The sequence below is a fragment of the Mustela erminea genome, chromosome 10 (genome assembly GCF_009829155.1).
Source record: "Mustela erminea isolate mMusErm1 chromosome 10, mMusErm1.Pri, whole genome shotgun sequence".
NCBI lineage: Eukaryota > Metazoa > Chordata > Mammalia > Carnivora > Mustelidae > Mustela > Mustela erminea.
In genome coordinates this window covers 99,299,160-99,324,291 of record NC_045623.1, presented here as the reverse complement: position 1 = coordinate 99,324,291, position 25,132 = coordinate 99,299,160, and the positions used below count along the sequence as shown (strand labels likewise).

General features: G+C 53.3%; 1 protein-coding gene and 1 long non-coding RNA gene across 5 annotated transcripts in view; both read left to right on the top strand.

Annotated features, from left to right (window-relative positions):
- Window positions 1-25,132, top strand: part of KAZN (kazrin, periplakin interacting protein) — a 1,027,640-nt gene that overhangs the window by 911,671 nt on the left and 90,837 nt on the right. For all 4 annotated transcript variants that reach the window (XM_032360798.1, XM_032360799.1, XM_032360801.1 and 1 more), the window contains one exon: window positions 4,975-5,166. In XM_032360798.1, coding sequence (XP_032216689.1) covers window positions 4,975-5,166 — 192 coding nt within the window. The remainder of the gene's footprint in view (window positions 1-4,974; window positions 5,167-25,132) is intronic.
- On the top strand, window positions 14,305-22,365 carry LOC116600646. Its single transcript, XR_004289741.1, has 3 exons — window positions 14,305-14,320; window positions 20,899-22,139; window positions 22,192-22,365. It is a non-coding gene; the product is annotated as an uncharacterized LOC116600646 (long non-coding RNA).

Genomic DNA, 25,132 nt, shown 5'->3' with positions numbered 1-25,132 from the left:
TATTTTTACTTAGACTTTTGACTCCGACTCCGGAAGGCTCAGCAACGTGTAGCTCACCGGGAGTCCTTGCTGGTGCTTGCTCCCGAGTAGCCGTGTTCAGGCCGTTCTGGGGTATACCCTCCAGTCACAGAAAATAACTTCCTTTTCTCCTTCTTCTCCTGCCCCTTGCCCTTGTGAGCTCACAAAAATTAAGCCTGGAAGAGGCTTGTCACACCTGAGGGCCCTTCCCCAGGGCCAGGAGCTGCCACCTCCCTTCTGTGCTGTGTGGATTCCTCCACATCCCTCCCGGCTTCCCGGATGCCACAGCTGAGGGGCCCTTAGCAGCTGCCTGAGCTCAGACTCAGCCTGTCCTATGGGCTACATTGGTTTGGTTCTGGTGATGTGGGAAATCAGCAGGGAAATCAGAGGCTCTCCTACCCCAGGCAGCCCTGCCCAGCTGGTGCTGCTCTAGGTCTCTATGCAGGGGCAGGGCTGGGCTGTGCTATCCAGGCTCCTTGGTCCGTTCTCCCCTCTTGGATTGGTTTGGCTCCGTGTACATCGCCTCCTTGTTACAAAGTAGCTGCTGCAGCTCCAGCCATAAGTCCACTTTCCAGGCAAGAAGGCAGAGAAGGGGCAAAGCCCTTTTTTCTTAACGGACAGTCCACCTGAGGGGCTTTCTCCTATATCTTGTCCACCAGAATCGGGTCGCCTGGACAGTCCTAGCTGCAAGGGAAGCTGAGAAATGTTTGCTGTTTTAAACAAAAGGAAATGTGCTAGACAGAGAAGAGCAGAGTCTGGCTCCCTTTGCCACCTTTGAGTGGGTATGCCCCCTCCAGAGCAGCACCCTGGTAACGGTGGCTTCCCCTGGGGCAGGAGAGCCGCTGTCTCCCAGGCAACGTTTACTTCCGGCTTCCTTGGCCCCGAGAGCTCTGTCAAGTCTGTGGCATTTCTAGTACCAGCCCCTTTTATTACTAACCCGCCTCCCTGCCCCAAGGTCCGAGGGCAATGGGGTTGCCCAGCATCGGCAGACGGGTACACAGTTATCTTCCCTTTATCCCCCCTCTGTGGGCAAGGGCCAGGGTGGTTTCTCCAGAAATGGTGGCTCCTTCCTAGCCACTCTCTGGCCATGGGCAAAAGGCTCCTTATGTCGGGGTGTCTGTGGGCCTGTGCTCTACCGGGTGCTTAGTAAATACCACTTCTCTGCTTTTCTTTCTGTGTCCTGTGCCCTGCAGACCAGCACTGAGCAGAACTCCGTGCAGTGCGGGGGAGTGGTCTCTGTGTGCAGTGTCCAACACTGGCCACTGGCTATTCACAGGCATTTGAGACATGGCCAGTATAACTGAGGAACTCAGTTGTTCATTTTAATTAATTTACACTTACATAGCCACCGGTGACCAGCCGCTGCCTTCCTGAGCAGCGCAGCAGGTGTAGGCTAGAGTAGGGACCCCCTGCTCCCACCCATGGAGGAAATGGACAATCAGTAGCAATTGTCCAGATTCGTGAAGCGTAGAAAGACCCAGAGAGGAACACCGACTTGCCTAAGGTCACACAGCACTGTAGCAGTTCCCCTGAGGCACAAGCCCAGATCTTCCAACTCCAGCTTCCTTGCTGTTTCTGAGCAACGTGGCCAGTCCCCTCTGCGCAGAGGGCAAGGGGAGTTGTGGCTCCGGTGGCCCACACGCACGATGCTCACTGCCGAGCCTGTCTTTACATTACACATCTGTCTCCTTTATTCCGTTCACCCCCATTTTAAGGTCAGGCCTCTGAGGCCCAGAGAGGGGACGTGCCCGCCCATGGTCCCAGAGCCCATAAACGGGCTGCAGTCTTGCGAGTCTTTCTGTGATTGCCGTCCCAGGGTTGTCCCCCGTCTCTGCCTCTGGAAGGATCCACGGTGTGCAAGATCTGGGACTGCACCCCCAGCCAGGGCAGGTGCGGTTAGTAAGCTCCAACAAGCCTCTCTCTCTCCATGAAGTTGTTTTTCCAGCCCGGTCTCCTAAGACTTGGCTCCTGCAGGTGCCGCACCTCCGGTCCCGCCCTCCTGCTGCTTCAGGGCCCGACTCCAGGGGCGGGGCCCAGGTGTCAGGTGCACCTGTTAGAAAGGGGAGCCCAGGAAAAATCCACCTTTGCCACTGTTGGCCAAGGACAGGGGCACCCGGCCCCCTCTTGCATTCTGCTCTCATCTTAATGCAGGGGTCCAGGGGAGGCTGGGCCAGACCGGTCTTTCCCTTGACCACCTTCCTCCTCTGAGGTGCTCTGGCAAAGGAAGCCCTGGCTCGTGACTGTCCCGTGTCATGGTGCCAGAATTCCCCGTGGGGTGGGAGTAGCGTTGCTAGGTGAAACACAGCACGCCCAGCTGCATTTGAATTTCAGATAAGCACCGAATAAATTTTTAGTTTATGTCCCATGTCATATCTAGGCCATGCATATCCTAAAGAGTATTTGTTTATCTGAAATTCAGATTTAGCTGTGCACGATGGTGGGCTTTGCTGTTTGCTTCCCCACCCCAAGTCCAGTAACCCCCAGCTGGCGGCATTATCCCCGTGTAGCTTGTTTGATCCTGGTGACCCAGAGGGACGACGGGGCTCACTCACCGTCAGAGTCGGTCCCTGGCCGGGACTGCATTCAAAGCCGACGACTTGAAATTCTCTGCCACCTGCCATAGACATAGTAGTCAACCTTACTGGCGCCCTCGGGGCGGTGTAAGGAAGCCCAGAAGTCACATCCCTAAACAAACCAACAAACAAATGCAAAGAGACTCATCTTCTGCTGTACCATAAGGTAAATGTAAATGAGGCATGTGAGCAGTTACTCATACCTTCTTGTGAGCTAGACTTTTGGTGACAGTTGAGTGGGGACAGACCCGAGGGAGAATTGATGGAAGAGAGCAGATCGTCCATTCTGGCTCGTAACAAAAACGGGACGGACTGAGTGGCTTATAAACAACAGACACGTGTTCCTCAAAGTTCTGGAGGCTGAAAGTCTGAGATCTGGACTGGCTGATTTTGTGTCTGGTGAGGACCCTCTTCCTGGTTTCTAGACAGCTATCTTTTTGCTGTGTCTTCAAGTGGTCGAAGGGACGAGGAAGCTCTCTGGGGTCTCTTTTATCAGGATGCTAATCCCACTCATGAAGGTGCCACCCTCATGACCTCATCACCTCCCACAGGCTGCACCTGCCAATACCATCCCACATTAGGGCTCCCCATGAATTCTGAGGGGACGCAACATCCAGTCTGTGGCAGGGAACAAGGATGACAACTACAGAGTCTTCAGTACCGCTGAAGAAGCTGTGCAGAGCTGGGGTCATAGAGAGGTGGTCAGGGTTAAGACCTTTTATAATCCGACCCTGGCCTATCTCTCCAGGTTTCCTTATCTCGTACCCATTCACTCCCTCCATCCATTCGTCTGGCTTTCTAGCCTCCTCGTCTTGGCTGCTGCTTTTGTCTGCTTACCACCCCGTGCGTCTTCCAAGGCCCATTTCAAATGTCCTTGTGCCCCCAAGTCCATGCAGTGCTATCTGGGTTATGCTTACTTGTATGTTCTGCTTCTACTCCCTGGAGACTTCTTGAGGCCAAGGGTGCTCCTTTCTCCCTTCTGGACACCGTACACGGGGCCTGCAGTGTAGGCAGCCTGCATATGTTTGACTGGAATGAGGGGGGCGAGCGCCCACAGTCGACCTCCCGCGCTCCAGTTTTGCTGAGAGACTGGGGGAGTTCGCAGCCCATTCCTGAGCCCCTTGATGTCTGAGCAGCCCGGCACTCCCTTGCAGATGGCCCGCCTTCCCAGGGTGTGGCTTTGTGGTCCTTAGGCCTGTGTTCACGGTGGAGTCTGGGAGTGTGCCAGCCCAAGGACGGGACCTGTCTGTGACATTCACCCAAGGGTCCCCAGTGCCTGGACGGCTGTCTCCCATAGGGCAGATGCCCATGAACTCTTATTGGCTGGAGAGATGGCTTGTGGGGGTCCATATGTCGTCACACCCTGTTCAGGGCACCTCGGACCCCGCAACAAGCGGGACAGGACAGTGTAACCAGGCCTGCTTGCAGGAAGGTGGCGCCCGCTGGGCCTAGGGACAGGATAAACCAGTGGGTCTCCCACAGTGATCAGGATTTTGCTCAGGTTGTCGGGTGGGGACGGATTTAGGTCTCTGGAGGGGGTGGTAGCGGGACTGGGACAAACCTGCAGGAAGGGACCTGCCAGGAGGGGAGGAAGCTCTCCTAGCGGCCCAGAGCCAGGCGGCGTCTACACCTTCGGGGCTGAGGGGTGGCCTGAGGGAGGAAGGTCGGAGGGGGCGGGTGGGGCTACTGGTGGCGGCTCTGGGCTGCGGTTCGGGAGGGTGCTGGGTTCCTCAAGGCTCTGCATTCTGTGACATGTGTCAGGTGTGCCTTTTGGGGACTGTTTCCTGAGTGTCAGACTGGGAGCTCAGGCTCTGGAGTTGGCCAAGTCTGGGTTCAGATCCCAGCTCTGCTGCCCTCTAACTCTATGATTCAATCTCTCTGAGCCTCAGCTCCCTCATCTGGGAAATGGAGCTGATGGTGGGAGCTGCCCTAGGTAGTTTTCGCAGGATTCAATGAGATAGTGCGTGTAAAGCCCAACTCGGCACTCCAGGCTCCTAGCGGAACGCCACCTCCTGTCACCTTTTCGTTCTCACACTAGTTCCTGCCCATTAGAGGGATATGATGTTGGCCGTTGGAATGGCCCCTCTTGGTGCAGTGACAGCAGCACCAGAGCCCTGGAGAATGGGGTGGGGTCGGGGGGGTGGTGATGCTGGGTGGTCCCACAAGCCAGGCTCTGCAGACTGGAGGTGGGGTGCAGGACTGGGGCTGGGGCTCTTGGAATAAGGTTAACAGCTTTGGTAGTTTTCTCCCCAGTGCACACGAGGAAAGCTCTCAAATGCAGAGCACACGGGAAAAGCCAAAGCACCTCGGAATGGTCCCCAGAAAAAGCAAGTCAGCAGGAGCCCGTGTTCCCTTCCTCTAACCGTGTGCCCTTCTCCCCTAGTGCTCCTGCGGGAAGAAGTGGCTCGGCTCCAGGAGGAGGTCCACCTTCTCCGCCAGATGAAGGAGATGTTGACGAAGGACCTGGAGGAGTCCCAGGGCGGCAAGTCCTCCGAGGTCCTCTCGGCCACCGAGCTCCGGGTCCAGCTGGCCCAGAAGGAGCAGGAGCTAGCCAGAGCCAAAGAAGCCTTGCAGGGTGAGTGACTAAGTGACGATTGGTGGCACTTTCCTCCCTTCCCTTGCCTGGGACTCAGGCTTGGACCACAGGGGCGCCGAGGAACCAGGGTCCTTCCTCTCCAGGGGGAGCGGCACGGACATGGGGGTCTCCCGGGGCTTAGACCCCCAGCTGAAGCTGCCCTGTCCCTTTTCTGATAGAATTCTGCCTCGCGTGTTAGAAGCTTCTGTCATTCCCATGTCCCTGTGACCAGCACAGACTTTCCAGCACGGTCACGCAGGGTCGCCGCCCTCTGGGGCATGAATGGCAGGCGGCATCTCTGCTAGACCAGGCTGCTGACCCAGCCGCTGGGCTCCACTTCCCTGGCACTGTCGAGGTCCTTGAGCACCTCTGGTTATGGGACCACGCGGAGGCGCTGCATTCTCTGCGGGAGGACACATCCGTCCGCCACGTGCCACTCTCATTCACTGTGGTGGCCTCTCGGGGAGGGGCTGGGGCCCCTGTTCCGTGGCTGGCCTGGAGGAGCTCCTCTCAGTGCAGTGTCCGGGGTCCCCTCCGGGAAGACGGGGGAGGAAGCGGGATGGGCGGCCAGGTGCTTTCTTGCAGAGCTGGCCCACCAGAACCTCCATGTGGCCACCACAGGCTGCTGTAGGAAACGTGGCCGGTGGGCCCTCGTGTGCAGCCGGCCTTCCTCGGAGCTGGCCTGGGGCTCGGCGGCGGCTGATACCCATCTCTCCTGGAAGCCACCTTCCCACATGCCGCGGGCTTTGGGAAGGGTCTCAGATGATTCGAGAAAAGTTGGGGGAGTCCCCTCTCACAGTGCTCAGAGAACTCTGACACGAAGCTTTCTCTTGAGGCCCCGTTACTGCCTTTGATACTCCTGGGGAAAAGAAAAAGGCAATCCAGCTTGGCAACCTGCTTTCCACTTAGGTTTCCTAGAATGATACATACTCTGGAAACTTCATTTCAGAAGCCAGAGCAGCTTTCTTGCTTAGGTTGATTTCAGGCTGCTCTCGGAAAGAGACTTCAGGACAGAGCGGCAGCTTGAAGAAGTCGTCTCTGTCTCCTGTCACCATCAGAAGGAGCGTTTCAGGCTGGTGGGCATCTCTGCTCCCCTCGGCCTCAGGGACCCAGGGAAAGAGCCAGAATCAGAGCCAGGGATTCCCTTTGGCAAAAGTGTGGTGCTCAGGCCTGGCCAGCCTGCGGGGAGAGCTAGGACGTGGAGTTCCTCGCAGGGTGTCCTGGGCTAGCTACCAGGCACCCTTTCGTGTTGGGGTTTTGTTTCCGGTGGGGTCGCCCAGCAGTGTCTTGAGGCTCAAGCAGGTGGGTTGTACGTGCCGTGGTCCAGCTGATGCTTCATAATTGGGAAGTCACCGTGCCCAGCACACGCACATTCCTCTTCGTGCGGCCATCCAGGAGTCCAGGCAGATCCGTGCAAGCTTCCCAGTTTGCAGGGGCTCCTGACACCCCCTCCTCCCTCAGGATAGAGAGAGACTCAAGTGGCGGGAATCTCCCCGAGGAAGTGTCGCTGGGCCCGGGGCTGTGTGAGCTGATGTTGTCTGGTCTCCGTAAGCTTTGTAACCCTGTGGAGAGTTGGCACTGCCTCCGAAGCTGTCTCAGCCACCTTTGCCAGTGTATTTTCCAAGGTCAGGGGAACCTGCCTTGTATGATCTTACCTAGGGCAAGAATCCTCACCCCCATTTGCCCTTCTGGACCTAGAAGGGGAACAGAACCTCTTACCTAAGCTCTTTCTGGTCGCAAAGGAATAGGGAGGGGGCTTAGCAGACGCTCACTGACTCCACCACTCCCCGGCTCCTGGGACAGACTGCCTACGGTCTCCAGACCTCAGTTTCCTGGCCTGAGTGATGGGACAGTAGTGGTGAATTAAGTGAGGCAATGTCCACGAGGGCAGAGAGCTGGTTACCATGTGCATCCTTCTCCTTTTGGCCCACAGGTCACAGCTGCACAGGCATATTTTCCTTGCTCTGGGCTGTAAGGTGTCTTATCTGTCACCAAAGGTCACCCAGGGACACAGGTATCTGCCAGATGTGGGGGCTCCTCTGTAAACAACAACCTCAACAATAAGGACGTGTCAGTATTCATGATAGGAAGCTTTACTGAGTACGTGCTGTGTGCTAGCCCGTATCTATCATTCACCCCAGTCCTACCAGGATTAACCCCCTTTCACAGACGGAGTCACCTGAATGAGCTTCAGGGTGGTGAAATAACTTGGTCAAGGTTACAGAACTAATGACCAGCAGAGTCAGAAACTTTCTCCACTACACGAACACACCTCTCCTTCCCGCTGGGGATTCAGCTGGGTCGGACAGGAGAGACGGGAGGCCATCCTAGCTCAGATACGGGGACGGCAGACTCTGGAGCCAGATCTGGGTTTGCGTTCGGGCTCCCCCACTTACTAGCTGTGTGACCTCGGGCACATTCCTTACCCTCTCTGAACTACGTAGTCCTCTGGCTGAGGGTAACAAGAACAAAGCTGTTTCTCTTATCATTGAGGCTAGTAACAGTAGCTGTTTCTGAGGGTTGTCATGGGGGGTTAAATGAGATATAAAGTGCTTGGCCCAGTGCCTAGTGCTGTTAGTGCATATACTTAGTGATTGCCAGATGAGAGGGGGCTTGGCACACCTCCTCAGACTTGCCTGGAGCTGTTGGTCTCTTGATTCCTGTTAGGGTGGCCCAGACCTTCGAGCCCCTGAGCCCATCCAAGCTCAAGGCAGCAATGCTCCCGAAAAGCAGTGGGCACCTTCAGCCGGCCCGAGCATCCTGCCTGGCATCCTACAAAGTCATAAATAAGATACTTCCTCCTAGCCACGGCACGTGGTGAGTAAATTGCCGACAGATGTGGGCAGAAGGAGGCTGGGGCATGAAAAGGGATTTATATGCCCATAATGAGGAGAATGAGAATAAATGTGCAAACCAAGTAAGCAGCAGATGTTGGGTGACACTTGTTAACAGCCGGCATCCCTGCGGTATTTGCAGGAGAACGCCAAGCCCCCAGGACTTCCTCCCTGGTGGTACCCTACCTACCTGCACCTGTCTTTGGTTTGAGTTTGGATGAGACCAGAATTATCCAGAATGGGAGAGGTCTAGGAACTCAAGCCAACATGAGGAACATCAGACCCGGGTTACGACATCAAAGCAAAGACAAGAACTGGGTTTGGGGAGGACAAGGTGTAGAAGATTCCTCGGTTTCTTTGGGGATGAGTCTGGAATGCCAGGTTTAGGAGTTTGGTCTTACTTACATCGTGAGTATAAAGGCAGAAGTTTGGAAGGATTGTTCAAGAAAGAGTCGTGTCGTGTGTGTTTAAACATAACGGAGCTGCCCTCTAGCCCTAAAATGTGCTGGGGAGCTTGTAACCCATGGGAGCCCTCCAGGGAGTCTCTCGATTTCCTCAGCCCCCGCTCAGTTCCCCTGATTTCCCCCGAGAATCAAGGCATTACCGAAACGTGATTGTGAACATTTGTTTCTGCCCCATTTTTAACAGCGTGACGAGTGTGTCGAGCATTTTCTCACGATAAATGCTCTCCGAAAACATAATTTTTAATGACTACATAATGTTCTAGCAAATGGAGGCACTGTAGTGTATTTAGTCACTTTCTGACTATTGGACACTTGAGTTGTTTCTACTTTTTTTCTTTTCAGTTTTGCCATTATATACCATTCCACTAAAGATCTGCGTTTGTAAATCTGTTTTATTTTTTTATGACAGGATTTCTCCATCTTTCTGGTCTCCGGACCACCTTTCACTCTTACAAAATTGACCCAAAGAGTTCTTGTTTATGTGGGTTAGTTCTGTAGGTATTTACTGTTCCAGAAATTAAAGCCAAAAACTCATTTAAATCCTCAATAATTTATTTTAAAACAACAGCAATAAACCCATTGCACATTAACATTAAAAAAAAACTTTAATGAAAAATAGGTGCATTTTCCCAAACAAAAAGATTTGAGTGAGGAGTGCATTGTTTTACATTTTTGCAAAAACTTTTCCATACGTCAAAAACAAACAATAAAAAACTTTTTGATGTCTGACTTTACAGAAAACCGCTAAATTCTCATCTCTGCTCCTTCAGTCAGGCTATTGCGATTTGTTGTTTGGGTTGAAAATCTGGCATCACTCAGATAAGTATGAGGAAAAGGGAGGAGTGTATCGATTGCCTTGTATTAGATGAGTGTAGGTATTTTTCTTGAGTGGCATCCTCAAACCCACCGAACGGTAGTTTCGTAGAGATCTGCTGCAGCGTGGTGTCTCAGAGTTCATCCAATGAGGGTTTTGTGCTCTGCTAACAGTGGACAAAGCCATTGGTCTCATTGGCACTTCAAATGGGTACCGTACCACACACAAGATATAAGCATCTATCAGTGAGTGATCACTTGAGTGAGGGGGTGATGCTGAGCTTCCCAATGATGACATACTTCCTGATCCATGATCAAAAAGTCACACGTATTCACATCACCACACATGTCATCAGAAAAGTCTTTGAGTCTTGAGAAGCTGTTGAGGCCACGGTGGCGGATCAAGCCTGCGGAAATTCTCACGTTTGTTCAAAAGCTCAGATTTTAATCTTTGACAACAAGTATGGTCAGTTGTTTTCTTTCTTTCTTTCTTTCTTTCTTTCTTTCTTTCTTTCTTTCTTTCTTTCTTTCTTTTTAAGATTTTCTTTATTTATTTGAGAGAGAGAGAGACCATTAGAGGGGAGAGATCAGAGGGAGAAGCAGACTCCCAGCCCAGCAGGGAGCCTGATGTGGGACTCGATCCTGGGACTCAGGATCATGACCTGAGCCGAAGGCAGTTGCTTAACCAACTGAGCCACCCAAGTGCCCAGTCAGTTGTTTTCTAAGAAATAACAGGCCAGCTCACGTAGTTCATGTGTGGACTTAGTCATTTGCCAGATCTCTTAGTTAACAGGATTGGGCATTTTTTCCTTCAAGTGCAAGTGGTATTCTGTGGGAAAAGTGGCTAGTTTAGCTTGCAACTCAAACAGTCATGCAAATGATTGTCCTCAAGACAGCCTTTGTTCTTTGGTTTGCAGCAAAGGAACTTTCAGTGTTCTTCCATTTTTCTTAAAAAGACATGTACTTGGGGATCAAGCTTTAATAAAATTAATAATTTTTACTGCTTCACCAAAGACATTCATTAGTCAAATAGTGCCCCCCCCCGTTTTTTTTTAGAACAAATGTATGATGTTAAGACTATAATGACTATTAATATCTACTCGTACAGTTTGATGCCTCTGCTGTGATGTTTGCCAGGATGTCAACATCTTCCCCAGCATTGCTTTTGTACCCACAGTACAAATAACACAGTAAAAAAGGCAAATAACGTCATAGTATCATTATGAAAATAGCTTTCCTCATGGATCCCCTGAAATGATATTTCTGGTGGTAGTGGTGACAGCTAGCATTTCTGAGCATCGTTTCTGTGCCATTTGCTGCAGACCTTCAGCTCACTTAATCCTCTCAGTAAGCCTGGGAGATGGGCTGCGAGTGTGGCAGGAGTATGGTTAGAACTGGGTTTGGACATCATGCGGGTGGACTCCAGCCCTTAGGGGATGCTGGCACAGGGAGGCTACTGCTGCAGGGGAAGCAGAATGAGCAGAGGCAAGAACACCAGTCTGTGCATGGGGGGCAGAGGGAGGGGAAGCACCGGGCCAAGGCTTTGTAACAGGGAGGTGGTTAGAGATGATCGTGGAGAACCTCGGGGCCATGCTCAGAAGTTCCAGGCCTGGGGAGACTTGGGGCAGGAAACCATATCAGAAGTGGGGTGTTGTAGCAGGTACCCATGTCCCTCTCCCAACCTTTGCAATCTCTTCTGTCTCCCTTGAGCATGAGGACATATATGTGATTACATACAGATGGCTCCTGGATCACCTCCCTTCTCTTCTCCAAGCCCTGATTCAGGCTCTACTTCCTCCAAAAACCTTCCTGGACTTTTCTCTATCTGGTAGCTCAGGGCCTGTGGTTGTCATTATCGTGCCCCCAACCCCCATCTCCAAAATGCCTGCATCCTAATTCCTAGAACCTGTGAATATGTTAGGTTACAGGGGCAGAGGGGAATCAAGGTTGTTAATCAGATGTCCTTGAGATGGGGGGTTATTCAGGGTTATCCAGTAAGTCCAGTGTAATCACGAGAGTCCTTCAAAGTGGAAGAGAAGGCAGAAAGAAGGTCGGAGTTGGAAGGAAGTGTGATAACAGAACAAAAACTCAGTGTGAGGGCTCAACCCCCATTATGCTGGCTTGGCAGAAGTGGAGGGAGGGGCCATGAGCCAAGGAACGTGGGTGCCTCTAGAGGCTGGAAAAGGCCAGGAAACAGACTCTCCCTGAGAGCTTCCAGAAGGAATGCATCCTTAATTTTTACCTCCCAAGACCCATTTCAGACTCCTACCTCTAGAACTAAAGACAAGAAATTTACATGGCTTTAAGCTACTAAATTCGTAGTAATTTGTTAGAGCAGGGAGTGAAGCTGGTAAGGTCTCTCCTTGTACTTCACAGCCCCAGATGCTGACCTCTCTTCGCGTGCAGTGAGGAGCGTTGCTTTCCTATACGGCTTGCCACTCACCAGGCTCCCACAGGACACAGCCCCCAGCACAGAGCTGGCCTCATTAGCTCAACAAAGCAGGTGATCGTTGAGTGAGGAGAAGACATGATACTTGAGTTTCTTTAGCAGAAGGAATAAGGACTGTTGGGGTCTTTTCCCTGCCTCAGAATGAGTCTCCTGCCCTAGACCAAGCTCTTAGAAGGAACTGAGCCTTCAGTCTTTTGCTCATTCAACAAAGTGAAACTTGCCCATACTAGGACCTGGGTCTGTGGCTCAGAGAAATCAGGGGCAGATCAGACCCAGGCCCTGCCCAGAAGCTGTGACATGCCTAGAACCCACAAAACACTCAGTGCAAGTTAGGTGAGTTATACATTTTTTTAAATGGCCAACCAGACCTGTAGGTAAGCATCTGTGCCACAGATTTTCCTGCTTCAGCAAGTTCTAGGGCACAGAGAATGTCTTTGGCCTTGGGCAGGCGAGGATACCAGTGCCCTTTACATTCCCAGAAGGTGTGACCATGCCCTGGCTGCCTTTGCAGATGAAACAGGACCTGCAGACAGTGGGGCGGCAGGTGGCCCGAGTGGCTGGCAGAATGATGTGTTCCTGGTGCTGGGATGGCTCTGCCCACCTGCTTCCACACACATAAAACACATGCGCACGCACACACGTCCTTGTCCCCCCGGTGCTGTGGGGGCTGGGAAAGCAGCTTAATGTTTCCTGCTCCGCTTCCCACATCCACACTCCATTCTCGAGTTCGTTCTCTCCATCAAAGACTTGCTCATCTCCTGGGCAGCTTATCACACTGGACTGAGTGTGTGTGTTCCTCTTCCAGAAGTCATGAGCACGAAGCTACGAGGTTTAGGCCCCAGCTGCAACCTGGTGGCCCCTGGGGCTCATGCAGGGGTCGCACCCAAAGCCTGCATCTCTGATCTGCAGCCCTGATGTGGAGACTTTTAGCTGCTATGACTTAGAATTTAGTGGAAGTTTCCAGAGAGTTCTAACTCTGCAGATAGAACATCTTCCTAATACATACTGACCACTTTTAAATATGGTTAAAAGATCCCCCCTTGAAGGCATCTGAGACTCCACGTTTGATCCAGTTGAAAATAATTTATAGGCAGGTGGAAGAAGTCCCCAGAGTCTTGGCTGCTTTGTTGTAGATGCTGGCGGGGCCAGTTGTCTCCGGCAGGTTAGCTGCTTTGTGTGGTAGCTGGGCTCCTGGAAAGGGCACAAACCCTAAGGTACAAGTACTTGTTTAAAAAAATAAAAGTAGGGGCGCCTGGGTGGCTCAGTGGGTTAAGCCGCTGCCTTCAGCTCAGGTCATGATCCCAGGGTCCTGGGATCGAGTCCCGCATCGGGCTCTCTGCTCAGCGGGGAGCCTGCTTCCCTCTCTCTCTCTCTGCCTGCCTCTCCATCTACTTGTGATTTCTCTCTGTCAAATAAATAAATAAAATCTTTAAAAAAAATAAAAGTAATAAATACTCTCTTGTTTGAGATATACAGAAAGGTTTCAGAGTCCCTGGACACCCACCTTCCTTCACCGTCAATGTCTTCAATTACCTGGTACAGGGCACAGGTGCTTTTCAAGCCACGCCTTGCATCCTGTCCGCTGTTGTCTCACTGGCCAGAGCAAGACAAATGACCAAGCCCATGTCACGTGGGTGGGGACTCCGCCAGGGAGGCAGGTTCACGGGCAGCTATTTCTGTGGCTGCACCAAGCATTTTATTTATTTATTTATTTATTTATTTTTAAAGATTTTATTTATTTATTTGACAGAGAGAGAGACCACAAATAGGCAGAGAGGCAGGCAGAGAGAGAGGGGAAAGCAGGCTCCCTGCTGAGCAGAGAGCCTGATGCGGGGCTCGATCCCAGGACCCAGAGACCATGACCTGAGTGGAAGGCAGAGGATTAACCCACTGAGCCACCCAGGCGGCCCCCAAGCAATTTAAAGAGACTCATTTCCAGAATCTGCCCAGGATCTGGGGTTGTGGTGACTGACAACGATAATATAGCAACTCGGTCCCTTTTGGCTACTTGGCTTTTGATCAGTCTCTGTACCCAAGTAACGCATGTCCCTGTCCAGGGGTTTCCACACTGAGTCGTCCGCCTGTGGGCTGGGAAGGCGAGCCTGTCCAGAATCTCCCCAGTGCTTTCCAAACAGTGGCCCTTCCTGACTGTCCTTCAGTACTTCGGGTCTGATTCTCGGTAGAGTTCACTATGTATTAATGTTCTAATTATGGAAATCCTTCATTTATTCTGAGAAAAACTAGAAGAGTCATGTTTTTGGAAATATACAGACACCCTCTTGGGCTTACCCTCCCAGATCTGGTACTTGTTCTGGAAGCATGTACCAGAGCCCAACCTCTCTTCCCTATTTAGGAGGGAAAAAAAAAAAAAAAAGATATGCACCCATTTTGCAGGTGGTATGATTGAGGTATGACTGAGGCGCATCTCTGCTGAGCTGTAATCATCACAGCTGTTACTTATTTAGCCCTTGGAATGCACAGGCTCCCCCCTGATCGCCTTGCCTACAGGAGCTCACGGATCTCCCCACAGCCCTGCTAGGTGGGTAGTGTTTATTAGCCTCAGTTTCCCCATCGCTGGCATGGGAGTGAGAGAGGTTTAGGAATTTTTTTGAGGTCTCCAGGATAGTAGGTTTTGGAGCCAAGACTTACTTGATCTCCACAGAGTCTAGTTTCCAAACCTCTGTTCTTCGCAGACACTTACCAGATGCTTCTTTGATTCTTAAGGCCTTGGGGGCAGAGGAAGGGAGTGGAATGGGGAAGAGAGGATAGGCGAGCAGGTCTGGACATGGAAGCACACACTCAGAGGCCCCTGGAGATACAGGCGTCCCCCACTCCGCCCCGAGAAAGTTCACATGGTGACGCTCCGCTTTTACGAAAGACCGACTTTAGTACCTGAAAGAATCTGAGACAAAAGACAAAAAGCAAACACAGCGTCCAGCATTAGTTTTGCAGCGAGCCGTAGTGGGGGCCCTGCCAGGCTTCTCCCCCAGGAACAACCCATCCAGCTGCCAGAGCTTTGAACCACTTCTGGGAGCATCTGTCCTCTGTCTGCGTTTGTCGGGTGGATCTGTTAGCAAAGTGTGTCCTCAGGTATCAGGGGAGCCTGAGAGAGGTGATTTTCTAGATCTGGGAATGCTGGCAAATTTTTCCACGTAAATGAATCACAGTTGCTTCTTTTGGCTTATGGAAAGGTTTCACAGGGACACTCTGCTTTCGGACAGCGGGGCAGACCTGTACCAGGGTTTGTGGATTCATTCCCAGTCTTTGCCCTGGAAGGTGTCCCAGGAAGTAAAGGTTGGTCTCAGTCACACAAGCCCAGAGCTTCTCTTCCTGCCCCTCCTCTTTCCCTCCACGGTTCAGTGAACACACGGCAGCCTTGAGAATTGCCAGTGGTCTCAGAGGCCGTGTTTCAGGTGTGAGCAAGGGCTGCGGACCTTGAACCTCTGCCTTAGGTGAACCCCGACTTCCTTCCCAGGAAGGGCTGCGGATTGATGGGCTAGAAGGAGAAGAACAAACCTGTGAGGAGAGCCACATTCTGGAACTGCCTTTCGAAAGGCATTGCCTACAACCTCATTAAATCCTGGTTGGAGGGGTGGCGTCTGTCACCGTGTAGGCGTTGTGCCCGCCTCACCCTGGCAGGGTCAGGACATGGCGCTGAGGCCGTAGCAGGAAAATGAAAGGCCCGCTGGCCTCTGTCCTGGGGAAATAGCTTTGGTGTGAGCCAGGGAGGGTCCTTTTCAGAGTCGCAGGCACCCTTGCTCGGCTAGGGTGAGCACCGGCCCAAGATGGCCAGGGACACAGGGTCACATTGCCAATGACCTCAACCATGATTCTCCTCAGCCCTGGTGGGCTCCTCAGGGGACACTGTCTTCTTGGTCTCAGAGACCAGGGGGGCGAGCCTTCCTGAAAGAGCTGCCCCTGCTGCCCCATGAAGTAGGTAGAGTTAGGCGGACTACAGCTGGGGAAACTGAGGCTGCAGGAGGCTCCAGGAAGCTCATGCGGCTCTCAGGTCTCAGTGTTCAGACTTGAAGTCCCATGCCTGACACAGATCCGTGACTGCCGCCCCATCTCAGTGTTTGTTTTCCATTAGCGGATATTCTCAGTGTTCCTAAAACCTGACCTAGGAGCCCACTCACGTATTCACTTAAACACTTGCTGGGGTCCATTTATCAGGCGCTGTACTAGGCCCTAGGGTGGGTCTGTGAGCACGAAAGACAAAAGATCCATTTCTCGTGGAGCTTCCATTCTAGAAGCATGTGCCAGTTGGTACTGCCGCGGAACACACTAGCCCCAAATCTTAGTGACCTAAACAACCGCCATCTTTCTTATAGGTCGCGGCGTTGTGTCAGGCCCTTGGCAGGGCTCAGCAGGATAGTTCTTCAGTTCCGCACGGTGTCATTGGTCCCACAGCCGTAGTCCACCAGAGTCCAGGACAGCTGCCCTCCCATGTCTGGTGCCTGGTGGGGGAGGGGTGCCAGCGTTCATCTTGGAGTGACCCGAGCTCCCTCATGGTGGTCCAGCCTTGCACATGGAGAGACTCAGGGCTCCCACAGAGAAGGTTCCAAGAAACCAAGTGCAAGCTGCGAGGTTTCTTATGGCCTGGCCTCAGACGTCACCGAGCGTCACTTCTACCACATTCTGTTGGTGACAGGCCAGCCACGGGGCCAGCCAGACTCCACGCTGTACAAAGCATGTGGTAAGGGAGATACGATTATGTCCATCTTTGCGAAAATACCATCTGCCACAGAGGAGAGGGAGAAGGCCAACGATAAACAATGAACAGAGTAAAAACTAAATCACATGTGTTCAAAGATTTTAAGTACCATGGGAACGTGGAAATTTTAAAATCGGGTGAAATACGACCCAGCCATTCCTTTCTAGGCGTTTACTCACCTAGGAAATAAATGCCCATACCAAGACGTGGCACGCAAATGGGGGGTGGTGGTAGAGATGTCATCTGTGATGGCTTCAAGCTAGAAACAGTCCACCTGTCTGTCCGCAGGTATATGGGGAAACCGACTGCTACAGTCCACAGGGGAAACTCATCAGTCAAGCTGCAAACTATGATACATGTAGCAGCGTGGTGGGTCTCAAAATAATTACCCCGAGTGACAAGAGCTCAGGGAGAGAAAAAGGAAAAATCGCGCATCCTGTATGATTCCGCTTCCATGAGACTCTAGCAGAGGAAAACGAATCTGTTAGGTGGGGGTCTGTAAGGAGGAGGGGTCTCCTGGCGGTGGGAGGAGGGCCAGGAGCTCGGCTCACAAAGGAGAGCCAGGGACTCGGAGGTGACGGGCGTGCTCGCTGTCTTGAGGGTGCTGATGGCTTTTCAGGGGGTCGCACAAGGCAGATGGTCTCAGACGGTCCCTGTTAAACTTGTGTAGTTGGTTGTATGTCATTTATAATCGATAAAACCGTGTTTAAAGGAGTGCAAGGTGAATTAGGATTCTTTGGGGTGGGGGGACTTGCAGGCCCCCGGAGGCCCCCTGGCTCGGGCAGCCTCCAGCTCTGCCTTCTTGTCCTGCATGCTGGCATCAGCAGGCCATGGGGGGGGGGGGGGGGGGGGGGGGGGACGTGGCCCCAGGTGGCAGCATCCATCCGGCCAGTCCGGGCAGAGCCCTGTGCTGTCAAGGCCCCAGCACGCTGGGCTTCTGGGCTCATATTCCAGGAAGAGGCAGAGACCAGAGAAGTCGGAGGCTGCATGTCTGTGGCCCGGGCTTCCGGCCCAGCTCTTCAAATAGCTCCAACCGCGCAGACGGGGCCAGCGCCGGGGACGCGAGCTGCGGCTACCAACCAGGCAAGATTTTGTGCCCGAGCCTGGCGTGTGGGCACAAAAAGAGGAGAGGCATTTTTTTGGCACCGAGCAAAAAGCTCAGAACAATGTAGAAACTTAGGAAGGAGAATTCCGAATCTGCTCAGGGCCAGGTACGGTTGTAGAGAAAAGACGGAGGTCACAATCCAGTGGCTCACCAGCGTGTATGATGAAGACAACCCATACGTATTTACCCGACATTTCTGTGGGCCGGGAGCAATGCGTGGCCTGCAGATCCCGTGAGTTATCTCGGATAATCCTTCCCATTTTTCAGACAAGAAGATTGAAGGAGCAGTCGCCTGCTGAAAGGTGGAATTTAAACCCAGGAAGGTGTGCCTGGCTCCAGGACCTGCCTGATTTCTCTGGCACAGCCCCATGGGGGGCCCCCACTGTTGTTTAAGTGGCTAACAGTTGGTTGTTGTGATAAATCATTTGTGATGTGGATCCTGGGAACAGCCTGGGCCTGCCAGAGCAGGGGGGAGGCCACGGCTCTCCATCCGTGTTGCCCTTGACCTTCGCAGGCCTCTTCTGGAAAATCGGAGGGTGGGGCAGAGCGCTCTTAGGAGCCCCATTGTCCTGTCCTGCAAGCAGCATACTCGGAATGAGGGGGAAAATACCTCTGAGAAAGCCAGGCCGGAGCCCCATGCTACCAATCGGTATGTCGCTGGTCACACCGGCCGGGCCGCTGGGTACCATGGGGCCTGCCACTCTCTCTCACCCCAGCCCAGACAGAAACCTCAGGGGCCTACACTCAACAGCCCTGGCTGGCAGCCCTTAGCCCTTAGCAACCTCTCTGGAGTTGCTCACCCACGAGCTTTGGATCATGACTTTCTAGAAGAATCATTCTGACTCGCGCCTTGCCTGCAGAGCACGGTGCCCAAGGAAAGAAAGAAGGCTAGCAGGAGCCGTGGGCTCGGGCAGAAGGAGGAAATGTGTTAGGACTGGTGGGTCAGTATCCCCAAGCCGTGCCAAGCCTCAGGAAGAGGCTTCTCTCGGTCAGTTTTGCTTTTTAGCTGCCCTGGAGACAGGGCCCAGCTGGATGCAGCTAGAGTTGGCCTTCCTGGTGCTGTGAACCCTTCTGACTCCCGGCCGGTGTGTAGCAGGGAGCTCAGCACATGGTCGGGGTCTCCACAAACGGGTCCCGGGGTGAAGGCAAAAGATTAAAAACTTAGAGGCTTTGAAACTATCACTTTCTTGGGGAGGGGGCTGTTGACGCCCGCAGTCTGTCGCAAATTCCAGAAGGTCCTCCGATTTGGGCAGCATCCCCAGGGCTCACTTTACTGACGATGTGGCCCTGTCGTTGCCATCCTGAGCGCTGACCTCTGTCTCCCTCCACAAAGACCAGCAGAACGCATCGTGCTCCCTGCTTCCGAGTCATTTAAGGAATCTGTGCGCCGGGCGCTGGTGCCCGTGGAGGAAAAGGGCACACCCCTTTCTTTCTTCCTCATAGTTCAGGTGACTGCAGATCGGGGAGACTCACTTCCTCCAGGGCAGTCTGGGGTGGCACTGGGTGGCCCCCAGGGGGGAGCTGGGCTGGGGGGCTCTGGCCAGTCCCACAAGGGAGGGTTGTTTCTGGGTGGAGCTTTCAGAGGAACATGGCTTCAGAGAAGGCCTCAGAGGCGAACAGCTCACCAATTGACCAAGACTATCGAGGGTCCGACCCTGCCCTCCCCTGCCAGTGCTAAACCTCTCCCCTGCTCACCTGGGCGGGGCTGAGTGATCACCAGCGGCAGGTAAGCCTTGAAGTGCATGTTGGCCAGGAGGTGCATGTTGGCGTCTCGAGGACAGAGTTTCTGTTCCAGGCAAAGTGTGTCTCCCAGTGGGCTCCTGGCTTTGTCCCGTTCCCAGCTGTGTGTCTTTTCATTCCCTGGGCACAGAACCTAGATCTTCCTAGCCCACGGCTCGTGGGTGAATGACTTCTCCGGAGTTTGGGACCTGCCAAGGTCAATGGCTGTCGTTTGGGAACGGGACTCCCTAGAGCCCTGGCAGGGCCCCTGGGTCCAAGGGAAGAGCAGAGGAAGGAGCCGGTTGGGGATGTTTTGCTGGATGTTGGGATTATCGAAGGCGCCTGACTACTCGATTGATAGTGGGTGTGGGCAGTCGGTGAGAGGTGTGTGACCACACCGCCAGGAGTGTGGTGTCCCTTGCTCAGATGAGAAGTTGGTATAAACCCCCCTTTTTGGGATCCTCTACCCACCAGTGAAGCCCCTGGAGACAGTCGTTTTCTCTTGTTGGATTTCTTTTCATCTGCGAGGGCTTCTTCCCATATTCTGGAAGCTCGGACCCCCCCAAGCTGCCCGCAGGTTTAAGAGACTGTTTCACGCTGGTGATGGATGGATGACCACGGGGCACACTGGAGTGGTGCAGGCTGGGGCTCTGCTTACCCCCGGGGGTGGGTGTGTGGGCGTGGCTTTGTTCCTGGCAGGTGGGAGGGCTTTCCCCAGGCAGAGCCGGGCTTTCCCCAGGCAGAGCCGGGCTTTCCAAGCGGCTCCTAGCAGGACATGATGCCAAGATGCGGTGGTCTCTGTTACTGTTCAGAGTTTGTTCGCAGTAAGTGGGAAAGGTGGTGAGTAATTTCGGGGTGGGATTTTAGGGAGAGGACAGTGGCCGGCAATAAGGGGGATTCCTCCCTGCCCTGTTACACTCTATGTGGGTACCAGGAGCCAGGCCCGAGGAGATGTCCCTGTTCATACCAAGCAATTAGGAGATACTCATCCAGGGAAGGGAAGGTGCTCCTCTGAGTTTCCGGGTTCAGCCCAGGTTCTCAGGAAAGCAGTGAGTGAAAAAGCAGACAAAAGTGTTGTTTACTGAACACCTGCAGAGTGCCATCCACCGTGGGAAAGCAAACAGTCGCTCACAGAGTCCTCCTTACCGTCCTACAGGACGCTTCCTGGGCTCCCTTTTTTTTTTTTTTTTTTAAAGATTTTATTTATTTATTTGACAGACAAGGATCACAAGTAGTCAGAGAGACAGGTGGCAGGGGCTGGGGAGAGCCCGATATGGGGCTTGATCCCAGGACCCTGAGACCATGACTTGAGCCGAAAGCAGAGGCTTTAACCCACTGAGCCACTCCTGGGCTTCCTTTTATGGGCAAAGAACAGAAAGAAGCTCCCGAAGTCTGGTGGGTGGTCAAGACAGGACCAGGGCAAGTCTCTTGACCCTTGGGCAGGTCACTCAACCTCACTGTCTCCGTGGGTGGTGCGCAGGGGTTCCAATCACCCCTGCCCTGGGGTCCTGCGGATTCACTGAGAAAACTCGCAGAACCGGGTTAGAAGAGGAAGTGTCCGTTTATTAAATACCTGCTGCTCTTACGTTATCATTGTTGATTATTTATCTTACTTTATCACCATTTGTTGTCAGACTGGGAGAGCTCCACAAGAGAGAGAGAGGGCCTAGTAAACAAAGTTGTGCTGGGACGGTAGGCATCCACTGGGACCGTCCCAGACAGACAGGGCCCATAGCCCTTGACCGACAGACAGGATCTGAGCAGGTCAGGGGATGACGTAAGCAAAGGTTTGGAGGTTGGACAATCACGGTTTGTGCAGGTGACCTTGCACAGCGGGTGCAGGGTGACGAGGCAGACCTGGTCGTGGGTCCCACCTGCCCCGCTGGACAGGAAGAGGCACATCTCCCCCATCCCGGACTCCACTGCCCAGAGCACATCCTTCCCTCCACTCCAAGTTCGTCTCCCACCCGTTCGGCATCGTGGTTCAGGGGCACACCAGTCCATTCTTCATGGACCTGAAAAGACGTGATCTTTGCCGCGACAGAGAGGATTGAAACCCACCGTGGCGGCACGGTAGATGGGCAGGAGCAGAAGGGGAGAAGTTAGCTACTAAGGCATGGAGTGCGCCCTCGGTCCACACCGAAGGAACAAAGCTTTTGGGTGGTGGCGGCAGGAGGAAGCATGCGGGAGGCAGGAGAAGGCAGACGCTGGTGTCCCTAGTCCCTAGCCTGCGTGGCTTCTGTGTGAAAACCTCAGCAGGAGCCCGTGATGCCTTGATAAGGACGCGTCTCCAGGCAACTGCTGTTCCACACCCACACGGCCCCTGTGCCTCCCAGCCTGGGAGTCCAGTTCCCAGAAGGATCAGAGCAGCCTTCCCTTTGGAAGCGTGGGGTCTGAGAGATGCTATGGAGGACTTCTTTCCCCAGAGAGAGAAGGGAAGGCAGCTGGGACCTGGAGACCAGGCTCAGGGGGCGGGGAGGGGGGGGAGTGACAGGTCCCAGCAAGCTGGAAGCTGGGCCTAGACCCGTGTCCTGACTCCCTGCCCTGAATGCTTAGTGGGGCCCTTGCTTTTTCCTGTCTCTATTCCTAAAATAGTTTTCTAAGTTTAATGGAATCTTGACCAGTCGAGTAGGATCTTAGCTCAAGAAGGCTAGGCCGATCACCCATCTGTAAATATGTATGTTTGGCATTAATGGGGCTCCCATGACCCTCTGTGGAATCTTGGTGCAAATTAGAAGCAGCCATATAGACAGATTCAGAAAACACACCCCTTCCCATTGAACACAGTCCTGCTGTTCTACTCAGGCCTCAAGTTTCCCAAAGCTCTTATAATGCAGCCCTGGGTGGAGGTGAGCAGGCTTGGGCCTGAGTGGAGGTGAGCAGGCTTGGGAGGGTGGGACGAGGGCTCCCCGCCCATCCCCTCTGAGCCAAGGCTCCTCTTCTCAGTATCCTGAGACCTCGCAGGTGCCCGGTGTGGGGGCCAGCAGAAACTGGTGACTCTGTGATGCCAAGGAAGACTGGAGGCACGATGCTGGATCTTTCCACCACCTGAATTCTTTTTTTTTTTTTTAAGATTTTATCTCTTTATTTGACAGAGATCACAAGCAGGCAGAGAAGCAAGCAGAGAGCCCGATGCGGGACTCGATCCCAGGACCCTGAGATCATGACCTGAGCCGAAGGCAGAGGCTTTAACCCACTGAGCCACCCAGGCATCCCTGAATTCTTTTTTTTTAAAGATTGATTGATGATTGGTTGATTGCTTGATTGATTTTAAATTTTATTTATTTATTTGAGAGAGAGCACAAGCAGGGGGAATAGCAGGCAGAGGGAGAAGCAGGCTCCCTACTGAGCAAGAAGCCTGACATGGGACTCGATCCCAGGACCTTGGGCTCATGACCTAAGCCGAAGGCAGATGCTTAACCAACTGAGCCACCCAGGTGCCCCTCACCACCCGCATTTCTAAAGACATCTTCCTGTGGCCCAAGAGTCTGGTTTGGGAAGTGCAGGTGCTGACTCGGGGAAAAAGAAGTTCCAGTTAATAGAGACAGCCCACCCAGGCACCCTCCAGCCAGCACCCTTGGCCACTGTCTCGGAGCACTGTTGAGGGAGCTTCAGGCCCCTTGGCAGGTGCCTGGCAGCTTGTCTGTGATCGTCAGAGCAAAACTCCCAACCATTGCTTTTGCCTGTTGAAGACAGCGGGGAGCCTTTCTACTCCAGAAATGAGAAGGGCATCCTCCTGCGGTTTCTCCAGATGCCCAGAGCTCTCCTTCCCCTTAACGGGTGTGGGCATTTCATTTTGAGCGTCGTGTGTCCGTGTTGTTCATGCCCGGGTGGGAAGGCACGGTGAGGCTGTGTACCGCCCTCCTGCCCCTGCTGGGATGCCCAGCCTAGCTCATTCGGGATGCGCCCTGGGCTTGGTCCCAGGGCCAGAGCCTTCATTCCAGGGCTGAAAGTGTAAGTAGTAGATTAAGAAGATGCAAGTTAAATTCACCCGAAGCTCACCTCTCAGATTGGCAAAAATCCAAACGCTCTCACACGTGATTCTCAGAAAGGCAGAATGGTGGGACCCCGGTGGGGGGGAACATTGAGGAACAGCGAGCAAAATCACATATGCATTCGCCCACTGACCCAGCCGTCCCACGGCAGAGGGTTTACCCTGAGGGTGAAACATCACGAACATGAAACAAGTTACTTTATCCTTCTCCTAGAATACATCTGAAGGCTTACAAGAGCAGAAGAATGGGAAGCAAATCTTGAAGGGTTTCCAGATTGTTTGGAGTTACTTTGTTACTGTGGAATAGAGCAAATAAGTAAACATCTCTTGTTAAGGGTCAGGATTGTCTCTGTGGGAAACAGGAGTCTGGAAGGGGGGAAGGTGTTGGTTGGGAGTCGGAGACATCAGTATGCTCTTGATTTTACTTATATGCCTGTTACTTAAATATGTAATTTTATGTAGAGGTACATACATAGAAGATTTACAAATTGTAACCACAGAAGGGGCAGAGAAGCAGTGCCCCCTAGCAGCGGGGCCCACGCCTGGTGCCCACAGCTGTTTCTCAGCGCTGCTCCCTGTGAGAAGGGCGCCTTAGACCTGAGCGGAGGATCCCAGGTGTCGGGGGCTGTGCAGAGTCACACGGTGTGCCTCGAACATCTTGTCATTCTGGAAGGCAAGAGACAGATGGGTCAGAAACCAGGCACTGGTTGGAAGAGGGGGCTGCTGACAAGGGGGAGACAGTTGAATGTCCAAAACAATGAGAAAATTAGATTCTTCACGGGGGAATGGAGGAGAAAGATGAAAGCTAGTTAGTCAATGTGTAATTAACTAGAAAATCACCGAAGTGGGCACGCTGCCACATGGGCCTCCTGGTGGGACGCAGCGAGAGGACACAGCGTCACCTGTGGGGTGGTTGGATTGGAAGCAGGGCAGCTTCGACGTCACCGAAGACCCACAGAAGGCAAAGGGAACCTCCTAGATTTAGGGAGAATCAGGAGCCACGAAGTTCAGTGTCATGTGTGACCTTGTTTGGGATCTTGGGCTGGGGGGGTGGGAAAGCCGCAGAAGCAGTTACCGGGGGGACTGTCGGGGCTCGGTGTTAGGGCGTGTGGTTGCATCCGCGGTGATGCAGAATGAGACCGGTCAGGATGGGCCGACTCCGGAACTCTGGGTGGTGGGGCCCCGGCCATCTGGCAGCCGTACCTGAGTGCAGGGCCACTTCCCCGGTACATGCCCTGTGCTGGCCACGTGCCGGAACAGATGTTAATCCTCGTTTGCAGATAGGAAACATGTGTACAGTGATATTACTTCTCTTTATGAATATTTTAATATTAAAGCAGCAAATCCCAGAAAATGCTGACCTGCCGCTTTTCTGGGTTGGCGCATTCCAGGCAGTTCCACTGGCCTGCTTGGTGCCACCCAAACGCGTTCACAGAAGGAGCGTGTGGGTCTCTTCGTGTGGCCAGGCGGGGCTCTAGGACACCCATCCCTCCTTGAATGGGATTTGCGGGACCCCAAGGGGACACTGTTGTCGTCTTATTTTGAGGTCACTTGAGGAAAGTGACTCGACTCCAAATCTCCAGATCTGAGCTGTGTGCTGGGGGTGTGGGACTCTGCTGGGGCCCTAGCTGGCCGCCTTCCTGGGGACCGACTGAGGGGACATCGGGCCCCCGAGGGCCTTGCCTGCACATACCAGCTAGGTAATCAGTAGGTCCTCCATCCGCTGGAGCTGCTACCGCTTTTCTCTGTTCACTTTAATCAAAGGCACCACAGCAGGCACTCTGCCAAGTATTGGAAACACAGAGTCATTCATTCCAGAAATATTGATTGACCCTGGCCGCATGCCAGGCCCAGGGCTAGGTGCTGAGTGTATC